We start from the raw sequence: 18,960 nt of genomic DNA, 5'->3' as shown, positions 1-18,960 counted from the left end.
TCTCTCCTTTATTTCTGGATTTAAATATTCAGAAGTCTTTTAAGAGTGGGTGCATTTCATCTACGCCTTCATAGCACAGAGATTCTTAACACTTATGTTACTGTAATGTTAATTTAAATGGAGAGTCGTGAGACAACAATGGTGTGATCTCCAATTTAATACAGTATAGAAAGAAGAGCATGACATCCCCATACAATTCAATAGTCAAAATAGTGAATCTCATTCTCAATACTGAACATACACATAAAATCTAGTGAAGCGCAGACATATATATTCATATTAGAGAAACAAATTATGTTTAAGTACATCTACATAAACGTGTAAAAATCTCAAAGCATTTTGCCAATGGCAATTTAAAAAAAAACACAAACAGTATCACAATATACAGTGGTAATGGCAATGCTTCGGTATGGACGTAAGATTTTCAGCCTTCACATCTATTGAAGTTAAGTAAGACTGGTATGGATGGACACTGCACCAACATAGCGTTCCCCAATGACTGACAGTGACTGTCAGAGTGGTTGTCGTATATCAGATTTTTGGTCCCTAAAAGGTTTGTAGATAATAGAGTCTACCGCACAGCCAGAGCTGATTAATGAAGGTGCTGAAGGCAAAACTGGAGAAACATGAAAAGGTCTCCGCACACTTCCAGTCAGAAGCAACTGTCATTAATGTACCTGAGCTTTGGGTCAGTCGATTTCATCAGAGCACAGTCTGATGAAGCTTGACTGACCTAAAGCTCAGCTACATTAAAGACATTTTGCATCTGACTGGAAGTGTGCAGAGGCTTCCTATTTGGTCCCTAAAAGGTGAAAAGTGATAGACTAGACAGGTAGCTGATTGTCAGGTATGTAAGTGGCTGGTCCCATTCTCGTTTAAGGCGAGAAAAGTATGGTAAAATGTGTTTGAATGACTGAATAACGTGTAGAGGAATGGCCATAAGAGAGACCTACTCCACTATATGTACAGGCACCAGGCTATGACCAGCAGGGAGTTCCAGGGTCTTCTGGGCATACCCACTCAGGTACGCACGCGCGCACACACACACAGGAATACTTAAAAACTGATTTTCAAATCACAATACAAAAATTATTATCTGATCTAGCTGTTTCCTTTCCAACATTGGCATATTCGTCTATATATTGTTAGTACATAATTTATAGCATCTGGAATATAACACAAATCTGTGTGTATATATTTTACATACATATACCTGTATTCTCCCTCACCAATAGTTAAACTGCTGGTTTTAATTAGTCATAGAAAGCATGGGGCTTAGAACAACCCCTCTCTCTCTCCGTCCCTCTCTCTCTCCTTCACTGACCTCTATGTGAGTATCTACTGTATGTGGGTGTGTGTAGGGCGAAGTGCTCTATCTATAGGTTGCTGAACAGTTCATTTTTCTTGCTCCAGTCCATGGGCGGAGCCCTCTTGTTGGAGCGTTTCTGATGAGCACGCTCCTTGACCTGCTGCAGGGACAGGTTCAGACCCGGGATGGCGCCCATGATCACTGGCTCAGACCCCTGACCAACCAGGGAGGAGAGGGAGGGGTTAAAAGAGCATGTGAGAGAGGGGTAGAAGAAGAAGAGAGAGAATGCACTAGAGACAGAAGCCCCATTTATACCTGGTTCTAACATGAGTCCTTTGTCCTGATCTTGTCCACATTCTGATTTTGCCAGCATATTTAGACAGGTGTGGACGATTAAAAGAGACATTGTGATCTGATCTTCCAGACCACTTTGGGAGGTAGTCAGACATGCATTGTGTCTGGATATCTTTCAAGTGTAGACGGATCTGGACAGTGAAACCATTTAAATCATCATTATCCCACCCTCTAAAATGATTGACAGGTGACACCTTTGACTTATGGCATCAATGTGTCTTAAAATAAATCGATATTATTTTGAAAGAATATCTGTCAAATAATTTGCAAACAGGGAGGGACCAGGATATCTGGTCACAATGCGGACACAATCGTAGATGCAACTGCTACAATGTGGGCACTATCAGAATGTGGATAAGATTAGGACAAAGGACACATGTTAGCACCAAGTATAAACGAGGCTAGAGAGAGAAGAAATATATATTTTTATGTTGTAGTAAAGTCTATTTTACAAGAGCGCGCTCAACTACAGACTACTGCTATACATTACTGTGTCACTATGGATACACATTCAGATCATGAGACTTTAGCTGCTTTATGATGCTGCTTCAATGCTGCTTCATGTGTGTTTTCAGGGCGGGACTTACCTCTGTGGGTGGGGTTGTGAGAGAGGCGTTGGAGGAGGTGTTGCTTGGAGACGGGCTGATTGACAGCTTAGAGTCCTGCTCTACCTCTTTGGCCAGTTTTCCATTTACATTCACCTGCAGTGGACACACAGATAGCACGCATCCTTCATGACCTCATGGAGCAAAAAATCTAATCAAGCAACAAATCAAATCAAATACAAAGTAGCCAAAGTGGGGGTCAAGTTTGAGAGAACTCTCCATGGAGAGTCTGGCTGCAATATTACATTTGCCCACAGGGAGGCAGACTTGCCTCTACCTGTGCCCCATTCACAAACTGTCTGGCCATGCTGGTTGGGAAGTTGTATGGCATGTCTGGCAGCAGCAGCAGTTTACTAGAGCCTGATTGGCTCAGAGCATTAGAGAAGACGCAATCCCCCTGTCCTGCTATGACAGTGCCTACCTCACCCTAACCTAACATAGCGGACGTAAAATTACCCCACATCTGTTTTTCAGGGGAAACTGTAGTTAGGTTGAAAATACTGTATCCATGAAAACCCGGAAACATCCGCTTTCTGCCGACCCTGCGGAGAGTGACCTCACCCTAACCTCTCTACAATCTCGCTCTCTTATCTCTCTCTTCCTTTCCCTCACCTCTCTACCCTGCCTCCCCTCTCTCTTAATCCAATGTTTTGACTGTTAGACTCAGGGGTTAAGATGATGGTCAATGACTGAGGACTAGGGTCTCACACTACTAACCAGCACCTGTCTTCTTTACAGATAAAGTATATTAGCATAGTATTAACGTAGTAGAGTTAACCTAATGAAATGTTGTACTTCGGTTTGTTGCCAGTGGCCTCACTCTGGGTTTATCTGCCGGTTTGGCAAGCCTCCAAATCTCTGTGTCTCTCTGTGTCTTTCTGTCTCTGTGTCTGTGTCTGTGTCTGTGTGTGTGTGTGTGTGTGTGTGTGTTGGCCTGTCCCCTAACTAAGAGATTATGCCCAAATACCTCAGAGGGATTAACATGGTGCTACTGAATTCTCCATGCCTGCACAGCACAGTGTGGCTTTCAGCTTCAGGTTATCCAGCAATACCATGTAAACCCTCTACACCTGTCTACCAGGCTCTGAGCACACTATTGAGGGCTACACTAGCCCTGGTACTGTATATCTTACAGACACCTGGACCTGGTTCTGTCAGGGTAGACTGCTCCCCTGCCTCCCTGAGTGAAACTGGAAACAGACAGTATGTTCTATTCAGTCATGAGAGTGCTGGAAGGAGAGAGAGAACCAACCAACACAACGTAAATACACACACTCCACAGTCAAATAAAATAATACTAGTCCACTCCCTAGGAACGCTCAGCTGATAGAGTGCCAGTCAGTGCCAAAGCAGGAGCAGTGAGCCACAGTGTTTCAGTGACCTCCACAATACCAGGAAGTCCACTCTGTGGGAGCGCATTAGCGGCCCCCTCACTCTTTCTCTCTCTGTCTGTCTGTCTCTCTCTCTCTCAAATGTTCATTTTGTATGATATTAGATCGATAAGGTATTTGGCATCCAGTCTTACCGTCTTCTCCATGTCTCCGTTGACGACAGGCTCAGGCAGAGATCCTGAAAGCAGAAGAGAACACTGCTCAGTCATGGACTCTACACAAACTCACACTCCCTCCTCCATAACAGCTATTCACAACCATTCAACAACATCTATTCACAGCAATTCTCCAATCTTACAGTCAGTCCTAAATATCCTGTGACTGTCCCACCTCCGTCGTACACCAGAACAGAATGTCAGAGTGACTCATACCCTTGCTCCAGAGAACGGCTCCTATCCAGTTTGGGTTTCATCCCAGTGACACCTACTCTGTTACATAGCGCAGGTATGTGTAGGTCATCCATTATTCAAACAGGGTTGATCTTCACAAAGATGTTCTCTGACCCTGGTTACCTGCCACGCATCATCACGTCCAAACAAGCTGCTGCATATGAAACCCACTACCCTAGTAGCCTTCCTATATCAAATAGCCCTGGTAACAAACTCTCCCCTAACCCTGTCACAAGGGATATTATGGAATGATCTTCACTTGGCTTAATCAACCATAGAAAGAGACAATACACTATATCTAAACCTGTGTGTCTATCTATCTAAAACAAACAGATACAGTTGACTGATGAACAACTGACCCCTGGTCGGAGCTGGTGTAATACTAAGACGGACCCTTACCTTCCATGCTTCAGTTCCTCTCACACAGACAGACAGACACACAAACAATCAGTGAGATAGTAACCTGTTATCATCTAAAGATAGCCTGACCCTGGTCTGCATCCCCCTGAGCTGTTCTGAGACCTGTTGGAGCTGTCTCTATCTAAGTACCTCTGTGCTCCTTGGGTCCCTCCTCACTGTTCTGAGACCCGTCAGAGCTGTGTCTAAGTACGTCTGTACTTCTTGGGTCCCTCCTCACTGTTTGCACACGGATAAGAGGCTCTTCAGTTCCAATACAGCTAACACTACAGGCTGAGAGGCCACTTGGAGCCAGCGCCTTGGAAACCAAACACAAGTGCTGGCCAGAGGGGTGGCGAAAGGGGAGTGTGGAGTGTGTGTGTCCATCCATGTGTGTGTGTGTGTGTGTGTGTGTGTCTGCCCGCGTGTTCGCGCACACGTGTATGTGTGTGTGTGTGTGCGTGTACGTGCTTGAGTGTGTACCAAAGTCACGGTGAGCAGGTACCCTCTGAGTGGGCAACACGAGAGAGCAGTTACCTGGGCAACGCCTCAATGGAATTTTGCTCCTGTTGGGCATTTTTCAGTCAGGTTTAGAAGCCGATAGCAGAAACCAAAGGAAGTTAGATAGGGCTAAGACCTGACCATATATCCCCCTGGATGTAACATAAGTTTCTATCTCCTTTTACTCCTTCACTATACTTATTCAGAGGAGTGGACATAGCATGTCAATCATCAGTAAACTTTGAGGTGTAACCATGGCAATGGACAGCTGTCTATCCAACCAGTGTGGACTCCAACTACAAGAACATTCCTCCATGTAAAACTGAGCAAATTCTTATCACAACAAAGCAACTACTGTATTTTTATTGGTGCACTAAAGAAGCATAAAAAACTCCCAGTTAGGTCAAATAGCATGAAGGACATTAACTGACTTATATTGTCTACTTCTTCCCACCTTCTTATTAATAGGGTTCACTCAGAGGCACAGACAGGGGCACAGACAGGTACCCTTTTTAATAAACAGTATCTCAGCGCTTCACTGTTGTTTATGGCAGAGCTTCAAGCAGAGGAAATATAAAGGCAGTCTGGGGCAGTGCGTTGTGTGTGGGGGGGGGTTGTGTGTTTGTAGCACACACACACACTGACTAATATGCATGTCCCAGACACAGAGGGAACCGCTTTCCTCCACACCCATATGGTTGTCATAGCGTCGGCTGGGCTGGCATCACTGTTCTATGAGGCCGTTGGCATCAAAGTGGCATTCAGTGTAGCCAGCCAAGTGTTACCATGCGCCATCGCCCTGTTTCAAAAAGTGTTACTTGGGCACAGCTGGCCTCCCAAGCCTAACACAGCTTGACGTTTATTGTCATGAATCTTGCCCTGGAGGCAGAACCGAGCAATTTCCGCTAGATGGGCCAGCTACAAAGTCATTATTGGCTATATTGTACAAATGTATGAAAGCAAAAATGTGCTTTTTGGTCTTATTTTAAGGTTAGGGTTAGCAGTGTGGTTAAGGTTATGGTTATGTTTAAAATCAGATTTTAAGACTTTGTGGCTGTGCCAGCTAGTGACTACTCTGCAGAGCTGCCTCCAGGGCACAATTCATGACAATAAATGCCAACCTATATCCAGACACTCCAGCACTGGAGTCAATTCACAGGCTGAGGCTCCCTCTAGGGGTTTACAGAGGTACAACAGCCTTCCCTTTGTGAAGAGCTCAGTGGTAGTTAGGGGACGTTGCCCCTAGACAGTTGGGGAAGTTTGCATTTAGCCCCTAATAGTGGTTAGCATTCAGGGAGGTTAAGCTGATTCTAGATCTGTACCTAAGAGTTTGGATTTTGTACCTCGAGCAAACAACGTGAGGGGACAGGAAATGAGATGTGCTCAGTGTCTGTGTGTCTCTATGTCTGTGTTCCTTGGCAGAGAGAGAGAGGAGCAGAGGAGCCTGGCCAAGCAGTCAGACAGACGCTTAATCTGCTAGTGTTTACCAAGGACAGGGGGACAGGGGGGTAAGGGATCTGGCCTGAGAGAGAAACCTCTGGGGACTATAGACCTTGAAGGAGGCTGTTAAAGGACTCTAAGTGGTTGAATCATTATGAGGTGATTGCAGAGGCAAAACGCTCACTACACTGTGAGGCTGTCTCAGTTCTGATAATGATTCCCATGTCCGTCAGTGATAGTGTGAGTGAAGGGCTTCAGAGGTCTGTCCTCACACACACACAGTGAGGAACATGCAGGCCGATAACATCCAGTGTGTATGAATGATTGGAGATGTATGTCTACAGAAAGGATCACTAACTCAGCCAAACTGCATCAATAGAGTTCTGGCCCTTTCTTGTAGATGTTTCTGGTCTCACCTGTGATGTGTTCTGGGGTGGGAGCGACTCTGCACCTCCTGAAGAAGGCATCTGTGTCTGTGTCCACAACCAGTAGAGAGGTCTCCTCACCACCAGCCTTGATGGCTGCCACCACCTCCGAGTGCTGCTTCCCCTCCACTGCCATACCATTCACCTGGAGAGAGAGGGGGAGAGGTGGGGGGTGGGCAGAGAGAGACAGAGAGAGCGAAAGAGTGTAAGGAACTTCAAAACACACACAAACACAAGAATCATGTCTGCACAAATCAGCTCATGAAGCATTAACTCCTTAGTTGTATAAGTAGTGTAACTATGGTTTACCAAGTCAAAACGGTGAAGGCTAGTCCAACAGCCTAAAACTACAGGTTTCCCTTTCATATCAGCATGATAGTTTGTTCAAGTAACTAACTATTTATGGGAAACTATTTATGGGAAACTATTTCTTGCATATTTCCATTGTTCTCACAAAGAGGACGATAACCTGTTTATCAAAGCAAGGACTCAGTTTTTAATATTATCAGTCTGTTGTCCAGCAGTTCCAAGAAAGGAAATCCTGTCTCTTCACACAAACACAAAATATGCTGCTGCACACACACAGAGAGGAACTGAAGTTCTCCTAGGGGCTTGGGAAACTGGTGTTAAACTCTTCACTGTTGCATAAGAATCTGTAGTACGTAGCCTGAATACAAAATGAAACATTGCTGAAGAGAACAGTGTACAATTCAGGGAAATTGACCAATTCAGGGAAACATAACGGAGTGCAAAAACATTCTACTTTCCTTTCTCTTCATACAGCAGGTTACTGGATAGCAACAACTGCTAGAAGCTAGATAGTGCTAACAACACCATCTCAGCCATAAGGCCATTGGCCCAGCATCTGTCAAAATGGCTTCTGTTCCCCAGACAGCTGAACATTCTGAGGAACCACTGCTGAGATAGCATGTGTGTACTTTGTACGTGTGGGTTTTGTGAGCTCTGAGTGTGTATTTTGTGTGTGTGTGTGCATGCATGTTTGTGTGTATGCATGCGTGTGTATCTTTGTGTGTGTGCATGTGCGTGTATCTTTGTGTGTGTGCATGTGCGTGTATGTGTGTGTGCGTGCATGTGTGTGTATCTGTGTGGGTCATAGTGTGGAACTGCCTGTCTACCACAGTCCCAGGAAGGAGACCAAACAATACATGCTTGGGCAGTAACAATAGTTGTCCATTTAACACAAAGAATCCAGTCCTCAGTGGGTGGTGGGTGTGTGTGGCTCGCTGGGGGCTGGAAACCTCTCTGACTCAAGGACTCAACTCTCATCTCTTTCCTCTCTCCTTTTCTATGGCAGCCTGACATGGCTGCTGGGCTATAGCAGCAACTCATTTACACAACAGTGGCTAGAGTAGTGAGGGCAGCCATACACACCTGTGACAATACACACACACACACACACACACACACACACAGCTCTACAGTACTGAGCACTGAGCAGAATAGACTGGGGTGGTGGAGTGCAGACAAGTCACCAGTGACAAAGCTGGATTATCCCTGTCTGAGCTAACTCCCAGTGACAGTTGGGTCCACCTCTACCCTCCTATGAGATTAGGACCCCACACAGAGACTTTTACTCCCCTTCACATTCCTCCTCACTATACACTTCAACTTGAACATGACTGAATTGTGCCAAGGCTATTAGAGACAAGTCCTGTAGTTTTAGAAAAGCTTGCATGACATACAGAAGTATTTTAATCAATACAATTTGAATCAATTTACTACTATACAGTAATAATATTACTGTGCATTGAATACTACTAACAATAGTAATATAATATTACTGTGCATGGATTACTACTAACAATAGTAATATACTATTACTATACATGGAATACTACTAACAATAGTAATATACTATTCCTATACATGGAATACTACTAACAATAGTAATGTACTATTCCTATACATGGAATACTACTAACAATATTAATATACTATTACTATACATGGAATACTACTAACAATAGTAATATACTATTACTATACATGGAATACTACTAACAATAGTAATATACTATTACTTTACATGGAATAATAATAATAATAATAATAATAATACAGTATGATGCCAGAGGTCAAAGGTGAGCTAGATAGTTACCTGTACTATCTTGTCCTTGGCCAGCAGGCCAGACCTCTGTGCAGGTGAGTCCTCGTCCACTGCTCTGATGTACTGGCCTGGTCTGGCCTTCTCACTGTGCAGGTTGAAGCCGTAGCCATTAGGCCCCTTCTTGATCACACACAGACGCGGCCTCAGCTCACTCTGCAAGTCCTGAGGAACAGATGAAGCACAGTTAGTTGAATATCAGCCTTTTGGATAATCTACTTTCTCCTTCCACTCTCCTGTTTTCCTGTGCTAAGATAATGAATAACATTAACAAAACGTACATGAAATGATTCACATGCACAAAAATATGATTTTTTCTACCATTAATACCTAATACATCCCAATATGGGGCAGCAGGTAGCCAAGCGGTATTGGACCAGTAACCAAAAAGCCGCTGGTTCGAATCCCCGAGCCAGTGAGCAAGGTAGTTAACTCCCCAACTACAACTGCTCCCCGGGCTCCTATGACGAGGACATCAATTAAGAGGGGTTGGGTTAAATGCAGAAGACACATTTCGGTTGAATGGATTCCGTTGTGCAACTGACTAGATATCCCTTTCCCTTTCCCTATGTCCGGTATGCTGATATGGTATGAAATGCAGTAATAGGCTACATTTAAGACCATGACTCTGACATTCATGATCAAATAAGACTAAAATTACACCAGAGGAAGGAAAGGAGTCTGACAGAATAGGAGGGTGTACAGAGCATGTGACTGGAGCTGTGTTAGTGTAGGGAGGACTGGGATGGGCTGGAGCCAGGAGGCATGGAGCCACTACCCCGGCCTAAGGAAGGGCCAGTTCCTGAGGGCCAGTCCCTTGTGTTGTGTGAGCCCAGTCAGCCCAGTGAGCCCAGGGCAGGACAATAGCAGGCTGGGAGGTGACCCCTGTCCTCCTGCCTCTCTGAGATGACAGGAAGACATTGCACTGTGTCATCCAGGAAAAAACTCTACCAAGTCCAGCTACTCCCATCCGTCAGGTAAGAGAACACAAGCAGTTTCTTTTTTTAGTAACAGGACCTTTTACAGAGTTTTACAAAGTCCTCAGGGAATGTTAAAATGTAGGTGCAGAGCTAAATACAGCACATATATAAAACAGGAGCCAACAAATGACACATAATCATAATCAATGTCTCTCTGACCCAACAACCCCATACTGCCCCTATTGGCCAATACGATTATTGACGTAATCAGTTTTTCCAAATACACTTTTGACAAGACTTTGATTGAGGCCTATAATTGAGATTATAGAAACCATCAGCCAATCACACACACACACACACACACACACACACACACACACACACACCATCAAAGCTGAGCAGTAATGAATGCCCAATGGCCTTTGTCTTATGTAAGTTGGTTGCAGACTTAAGGAGGAGTAGAGAGCTGTATTAGTCAGTCCAATCAGTGCGTAAAAAAAAGGGGCAGGCTGCTGGGTGGAGAGCTGTAGTCACTGAGACTCAGAACGGAAGAAGCCTTTTGTTTAAGGAATCGCACACAAAGCCTTCCCCCCTCCAACGAGCAGCAGCCTCTCCCTCTGTGGAGTAGAGGTCCAGGAAAAGACAGGTTTCCTGAAGACTCCACCTGCTTCCCGCTTTCAGGAATGGCCCAGGCAAAGCCCCTCACCCACAACCCATACGGTCCCTCAGCCATCTCAAGACGCAACAGCCTGAGAGCTAACTAGTCTATCATAAAGAGACTAGACCGTTCAGTAGACCATTCTTGCTGTCAAAGACAAATACTGGTCCTCTCTGAGACAACATCAATAATGCTGGGGCTGGGCAGAGCTTCAATGAGGCTCAACTGCCCCCTGAATTCACTACATGTCTCTGTAGGAGGTTCTAGTCAGAGGAACAGAGTTGAACATGGCTAGGAGGATAGGGAGCAGCAGCGTGCCAAACACTGATCCTGCCAATCAGACACGCCGAGTGAAGTGGACCGTGTGTGCGAAATGTGCATCAACTTAAGTTGAGTCCCTCTGCATCTGATGAAACTGACAACCATCTTACAGTACCAGTCAAAAGTTTGGATACACCTACTCATTCAAGGGTTTTTCTGTATTTTTACATTGTAGAATAATAGTGAAGACATCAAAACTATGAAATAGCTCATATGGAATCATGTAGTAACCCAAAAAGTGTGCAAAGCTGTCATCAAGGCAAAGGGTGGCTATTTGAAGAATCTCAAATATAAAACATAATTTGATTTGTTTAACACTTTTTTGGTTACTACATGATTCCATGTCTTATTTCATAGTTTTGATGTCTCCACTATTATTCTACAATGTAAAAAATTGTAAAAAAATTAAGAAAAACCCTTGAATGAGTAGGTGTGTCCAAACTTTGGACTGGTAGTGTAAATGTTAATCTGGTCTGATTCTCCTCCATGTTCTTCATTCCAGACCTCCATATAAAATATACATTCCAAACTGTGAGTAAATCAAAATCAACTGTCACAACATATCAATAAAGATCAAAAGAGCATATTTAGAGGGAAAGTAGAAAAAATTGGAAAGTATGCAGAAAAAGGACATTAATTGGAACTAAATTCTCCCTGAGTAACTCTTGGTGTGGTCCCTCCCTACCCGAAGGCCAAAGTCCTGGTTAAACTGAAAAAGCTGGTTACAGTGGTTTCTCTGCTTCCTGTTTTTGGTGTGTAATCGCTATTTTGCTACATAATTAAACGCAAACTGCAAACTGTACACCACAAAGGATTTTCCCTTCAAAATGAAGAAGAGCAATCTAACGACCGAGGGTGCACCTGCATCCTACAAACTGAAGGCTAGAAACACGGGGTCATGGAGGGTCATGTAAGCTAAGAAAAATACAGCATGACTTAATGATGTCCTTCTGGTATGAAGATCCCATCGACTGTCCACTGCACAAGTCTTACCACACATTTTAGAGACGAGCACTAAGCAGTGTCTGACAAGGACAGATCAGTTTTAGTCCAATTGGAGTGCTATTACTCTTAAAGGTGCACTATGCAGAAATTGCTCTGCCATTTCCTGTTTGCTCAAATTCTAATAGCTCGCCTAATTTCAATTAATGTAACAAAACAAGCAAGTATAGCATAGAAAATCATTGTACCATCGAAATCGCTTTGAAATATATTTTCCATAACCACTATTTGAAGCTGGTGTACAAAACCGAAAGTAAAAGACGCAAAAATGTAACTTAAGAATGGGAAGCATAGAAATAGTGCACATAGAACAGATCTACTGCGTCTTAGACTTGCTTTCAATGAGAATGACAGATCTATAACTCAGATTTCTATGTGAATTTGGTCAGGTCTCCTAAAAAAGTTACATATTGCAGCTTTAATAACAGGCATTCACAGCAGAACACAGCCAGGAAGGATGAGGTCAACTGGCCAACGTCGAGCGTCCCTTCCAACCAACAGAAAGGGACCATGGCAGGGTGGCAGGGATAACAGAAGACAGTTTGTGTCGGGAGCAGGGAAGAATCTTCGGGAGGGCACGGAATCTGTGGAATCTGCTGCACACACACAAACCAGGGCCTTTTACTGGGGAGGAAACCATGCTTCACTCCTACTGCATGTCCTGTGTGTGTGTGTGTGTGTGTGTGTGTGTGTGTGTGTGTGTGTGTGTGTGTGTGTGCACACTCAACCTCTCCACTGCAGGAAGGGAGTAATGCATGGAAGATACCGTAAGAACAACAGTCACCTGCAGTGGTCAGCTATCAAAACAGTCAGCCCAAACAGACAGCTTTCCAGTCACCCCTCCGCCCAATAGCCTGGGCCCCATTCAGTAGGCACTAAACAGGAGAAAACAACCTAGCTTTGACAGAATATAGGGAATATCCATCGCAAATGCCATAGTGTGCTATTGGAGAAAATCAGGTGACTGTCTCTGTATTAGAAAAGTCTCCCACATGAAACCAATATTTATTTTAGATAAGCTTAGCCCTGACATGAGTTCAGTCTCAGGTCAGAAATATTTGTATACCGGTAATCTTTTCACTCTTTATTTTGTTTTGAATGGTTCCCTGAGCCTAGTTCTCTCTATCAAGACATAATATTTGGAGAATGTGGGAGAAGAACGCTGGAAAGTACGTCCAATTCGGGAGAGGTAGTTACTGGTTCCAAATGGGAAGGGTTTGGTCATGGTAACCACTCAGGTGGGGGAAGGTTGACCAACAATTACATAGTTAACATTCAATTCAATTCATTAGATCATATTAAGCCATCTTTCTATCTCGTTTTAAGAAATGAAACATTCCTGTGGTAATTATATACTGTAAATAGGAATACCGTGTGCTATAACTCCTGAAGAGTTGTCTCTAGGCCTATACCTTGCTCAACATGTTCCTTTAAAGCTCCCTGAGATCTCACATATGGGCACCTTGAGCTCCAATCATGTTGAGTTCAGTGACCTCTCAGGAATATCCATCCTCTCATCCCTATCACCCACACCTACATATCTACACCACCTTGTGTTGTTTGCTTGGTGGTGTTCTATATGGGGAGGTTTCTAACAGTCACAATCACTGGGGTCTGTGTTCCCACAGAGGAAAGTCATTATCTCCAGTCAACTGAGAAGCAACACCTCATGAATAGCAGTTTAATACAGGGAGAGAAGCTGAGACAACAGTTACAACACAGTTAGTATTAACATTTATGTGAATAAATGACAAGGTTTTACATATCCTGAATCATCAGAAATAACCATCTTAGTAAGCATTTTAAAAGCCAGAGAAAGTATTGTGCTTTGTGGACTATTTTAAATGCTTAGGAATAGATTTCATGTACAGTAAGGTTAAGAGAATGGGTTCCTAGCTGAACACATTCACTGGATGACAATGACACAACCTTTTCCATCATGAGGGAAGTGCGCAGCACAGCACAGGAACTGTTGCTACTTCTTTCCTGAAGCATACTCTTCCCTCTGTATTCAACTTCCTCACATAAAAGAGAAATCAATATACAATACAAATACACACCCCTACACCTGCAGTCCCACTGGTTACAGCACTCACATCTAACACACAGAAGACGTGGAAAAAACAAACTGCCATTTTCCATCCTGCCCACAGCTTGACTGATAAGAATGAATTGGTTTGATTACGCTTCCAGTGTAAATTAGAGATGGTGACTAATGGGCATTTCTACCTGCTGGTTACTGAAACCATCAAGCAAATGTGACAGCACTATTTTACAGCTACAAGGATTTAGAGGCACACAGACGTACAGAGGCTCATCCCTTTCTAAAGCCGTGACTTACAGTAAGTCAGTGGTCGGAGCTGTTCTGACAGGTCGTTGGCTGTCACCAGAGAGAACGATAGAGGACTCTAGTGCCTGAAAAGCCCCTTTTAGCATGGGCAGCACCATTGAGGACTTTCAACATTTTGAAGTTAAGGAAGGATCACATAATTCCATCCAGGAGGGATCAGCCAAGGAATTATACTAGTGAGCAAACATTCCATAACGGCAGGTGTCAGTAAATCACCAACCTTGGCTTTATACCTGTTCAAACAACACACTCCAGGTGGCAGTATGCACACTTTCAGTTTGTTTACCAACTCATAGAAGTAGAAGAAAACTGACTACTTCAAAATAGAGATGATCTCAATGGCGCTGCCTGTGCGCTCACAGACGCCATAATGGGACAGATGCAAAGAAAAGTCCTCTGTCATTCTCTATGGCTGTCACATGGAGGGACTCACTAACACCTTCTACATGGAGTTGACAGGAGGGAGGAGAAGCAGTACCTTACCAAGAACCATCTCTACTCTCTTTTTTTTTAGGGCAGGAAAATAATGTGATCACCATCATCTGTGGCCGCTGACTGTTGACACGTGTGCTCAACCAGAAACCTAGTTTCATATGAACAAGTGCAACACTTTCATTATGAACACATCAACCAACCTTGGGGTCTTACTTGAATCCGACTAAAAGCGATTGAGTCATTATTCAAAACCAGGCTTTCCCTTACTGACAATTGTGCCAAATGTTTTACTATGGGTTGATGCAAGAATACAACTGCAATCATGTCATCATCATCATCCAGTCCAAGTCTAGGAAGGGGACCTATGGAGCAGTTAGCTCATTGGAGAGAATGAGACATACAGTTGAAGTCGGAAGTTTACATACACTTAGGTTGGAGTCATTAAAACTCGTTTTTCAACCACTCGGAAGTTTACATACACCTTAGCCAAATACATTTAAACTCAGTTTTTCACAATTCCTGACCTTTAATCCAGTAAAAAGTACCTGTCTGAGGTCAGTTAGGATCACCACTTTATTTTAAGAAAGTGAAATGTCAGAATAATAGTAGAGATAATGATTTCTTTCAGCTTTGATTTCTTTCATCACATTCCCAGTGGGTCAGAAGTTTACATACACTCAATTAGTATTTGGTAGCATTGCCTTTAAATTGTTTAACTTGGGTCAAACGTTTCGGGTAGCCTTCCAGAAGCTTCCCACAATAAGTTGGGTGAATTCTGGCCCATTCCTCCTGACAGAGCTGGTGTAACTGTGTCAGGTTTGTAGGCCTCCTTGCTCGCACACGCCTTTTCAGTTCTACCCACACATTTTCTATAGGATTGAGGTCAGGGCTTTGTGATGGCCACTCCAATACCTTGACTTTGTTGTCCTTAAGCCATTTTGCCACAACTTTGAAAGTATGCTTGGGGTCATTGACCATTTGTAAGACCCATTTGCGACCAAGCTTTAACTTCCTGACTGATGTCTTGAGATGTTGCTTCAATATATCCACATAATTTTCCTTCCTCATGATGCCATCTATTTTGTGAAGTGCACCAGTCCCTCCTGCAGCAAAGCAACCCACAACATGATGCTGCCACCCCTGTGCTTCACGGTTGGGATGGTGTTCTTCGGCTTGCAAGCCTGCCCCTTTTTCCTCCAAACATAACGATAGTCATTATGGCCAAACAGTTCTATTTTTGTTTCATCAGACCAGAGGACATTTCTCCAAAAAGTACGATCTTTGTCCCCATGTGCAGTTGCAAACCGTAGTCTGGCTTTTATATGGCGGTTTTGGAGCAGTGGCTTCTTCCTTGCTGAGCGGCCTTTAAGGTTATGTCGATATAGGACTCGTTTTACTGGATATAGATACTTTTGTACCCGTTTCCTTCAGCATCTTCACAAGGTCCTTTGCTGTTGTTCTGGGATTGATTTGCACTTTTCGCACCAAAGTATGTTCATCTCTAGGAGACAGAACGCGTCTCCTTCCTGAGCGGTATGACGGCTGCGTGGTCCCATGGTGTTTATACTTGCGTACTATTGTTTGTACAGATGAACGTGGTACCTTCAGGCGTTTGGAAATTGCTCCCAAGGATGAACCAGGTCTACCATTTTTTTTCTGAGGTCTTGGCTGATTTCTTTGGATTTTCCCATGATGTCAAGCAAAGAGGCACTGAGTTTGAAGGTAGGCCTTGAAATACATCCACAGGTACACCTCCAATTGACTCAAATTATGTCAATTAGCCTATCAGAAGCTTCTAAAGCCATGACATAATTTTCTGGAATTTTCCAAGCTGTTTAAAGGCACAGTCAACTTAGTGTATGTAAACTTCTGACCCACTGGAATTGTGATACAGTAAATTATAAGTGAAATAATCTGACTGTAAACAATTGTTGGAAAAATTACTTGTTTCATGCACAAAGTAGATGTCCTAACCGACTTGCCAAAACTATAGTTTGTTAACAAGAAATTTGTGGAGTGGTTGAAAAACAAGTTTTAATGACGCATTTGACCTTTCCATTGTTTTAACGATGTAGGATTGTTTTTTTTCCCAGATGAGTGATCAGAAGAGAACTGTCCAGCCCATCGGGTATCTCACTACACCCCCATATGCCATGTCTTGAAATATGCAGACAGACAGATTAAAAGTACATTTACATTGTAATTCTTCTGAAAGCCAACTTTCTAACTCTGGACATAACTTTTGGACTTTATAGCATTCCCAGAAGGCATGGATTATTGAGTAATTGTTAGTTTTACAATTAAGACATGACTCTGCCCTTGTGCTGTAGAATTTGTGAAGGGCTGGAAAACCACTGTAGGCCTACTGCACATGCTAACAAACCAGCCTGAACATGCTAACTAACCAACACACACGCCAACAAGCGAACCTGTAAAAAGGTACTATCTAGAACCTAAAAGGGTTCTTCAGCTGTCCCCATAGGAAAACCCTTTGTAGAACCCTTTTTGGTACTAGGTAAACCCTTTTGGGTTCCATGTAGAACCCTTTCCACAGAGGGTTCTACATGGAACCCAAAAGGGTTCTACCTGTAACCAAAAAGGGTTCTCCTATGGGGACAGCTGAAGAACCCTTTTGGAACCCTTTTTTCTAAGAGTACAGTCTATCTACACACAACTATTCACCAACATCCTTAAGCCTGATATGCTCAACTATCTGCAGCTGCTGGTGATGCTTCTTTATTAATCTATCTCTTCTGAAAGTTAGAGATCTGACAGCCCCCACCCAGAGCATGATGTAACCCAGTTCAACGTAACGTTACCCCCTCAGGAAGTACTACATGCCAGAAAGGTACAGTATCACCAGAGCTTCTGTTTAACTGGCACCACACAGCTGCAACACCTCAAACCACAGCTCTACTGAATACTCCTGACAAAGATCTGCCACTAAAACTGACTGACCTTGTTTATACCTGGTATACACAAACCAACCAAAATCACACCTGGAGAAACTGGAGAACACTTATTTCACTCTTCAGTTGATACTTACCTGATATGAATCCATATTTACTATTTACCTATACCCCTGTCATGGGCAGTAAGATGGAGGACCACAGAGCTTCACTGTCTCTTCAGCACCTGAGTCAATGATTGACAGCAGAGATGGCATCCCATAAAAACCTGATCTGATGTGGAGAGCTGTAAAACACCATGATGAGCTCTAGTAAAACATCTGAAAGGTTAATGATCTAACGCAATTTGCATCCTCTCATTCTCTTCCCCTGACCATATTTATAATATAATAATATATAATACACTGCTCAAAAAATAAAGGGAACACTTAAACAACACAATGTAACTCCAAGTCAATCACACTTCTGTGAAATCAAACTGTCCACTTAGGAAGCAACACTGATTGACAATACATTTCACATGCTGTTGTGCAAATGGAATAGACAACAGGTGGAAATGATAGGCAATTAGCAAGACACCCCCAATAAAGAAGTGGTTCTGCAGGTGGTGACCACAGACCACTTCTCAGTTCCTATGCTTCCTGGCTGATTTTTTGGTCACTTTTGAATGCTGGCGGTGCTTTCACTCTAGTGGTAGCATGAGACGGAGTCTACAACCCACACAAGTGGCTAAGGTAGTGCAGCTCATCCAGGATGGCACATCAATGCGAGCTGTGGCAAGAAGGTTTGCTGTGTCTGTCAGCGTAGTGTCCAGAGCATGGAGGCGCTACCAGGAGACAGGCCAGTACATCAGGAGACGTGGAGGAGGCCGTAGGAGGGCAACAACCCAGCAGCAGGACCGCTACCTCCGCCTTTGTGCAAGGAGGAGCAGGAGGAGCACTGCCAGAGCCCTGCAAAATGACCTCCAGCAGGCCACAAATGTGCATGTGTCTGCTCAAACGGTCAGAAACAGACTCCATGAGGGTGGTACGAGGGCCCGACGTCCACAGGTGGGGGTTGTGCTTACAGCCCAACACCGTGCAGGACGTTTGGCATTTGCCAGAGAACACCAAGATTGGCAAATTCGCCACTGGCGCCCTGTGCTCTTCACAGATGAAAGCAGGTTCACACTGAGCACATGTGACAGAGTCTGGAGACGGCGTGGAGAACGTTCTGCTGCCTGCAACATCCTCCAGCATGACCGGTTTGGCGGTGTGTCAGTCATGGTGTGGGGTGGCATTTCTTTGGGGGGCCGCACAGCCCTCCATGTGCTCGCCAGAGGTAGCCTGACTGCCATTAGGTACCGAGATGAGATCCTCAGACCCCTTGTGAGACCATATGCTGGTGCGGTTGGCCCTGGGTTCCTCCTAATGCAAGACAATGCTAGACCT

General features: G+C 43.9%; 1 protein-coding gene across 1 annotated transcript in view; it reads right to left on the bottom strand.

Annotated features, from left to right (window-relative positions):
* Positions 1–139: 139 nt before the first annotated feature.
* Positions 140–18,960, bottom strand: part of LOC121585155 (Na(+)/H(+) exchange regulatory cofactor NHE-RF1-like) — a 32,815-nt gene continuing 13,994 nt past the window's right edge. Inside the window, exons 2-6 of the mRNA XM_041901535.2 lie at positions 8,930–9,100; positions 6,802–6,955; positions 3,794–3,837; positions 2,251–2,364; positions 140–1,523 (exon numbers count right to left, since the gene is read on the bottom strand). Of these exons, the coding sequence (XP_041757469.2) occupies positions 1,377–1,523; positions 2,251–2,364; positions 3,794–3,837; positions 6,802–6,955; positions 8,930–9,100 (630 nt within the window). The 3' untranslated portion in view covers positions 140–1,376. The remainder of the gene's footprint in view (positions 1,524–2,250; positions 2,365–3,793; positions 3,838–6,801; positions 6,956–8,929; positions 9,101–18,960) is intronic.

This window comes from Coregonus clupeaformis, chromosome 35, assembly GCF_020615455.1.
Source record: "Coregonus clupeaformis isolate EN_2021a chromosome 35, ASM2061545v1, whole genome shotgun sequence".
Lineage (NCBI taxonomy): Eukaryota > Metazoa > Chordata > Actinopteri > Salmoniformes > Salmonidae > Coregonus > Coregonus clupeaformis.
The sequence above is the reverse complement of the archived record's forward strand: the minus strand, read 5'-3'. Positions and strand labels throughout refer to the sequence as shown.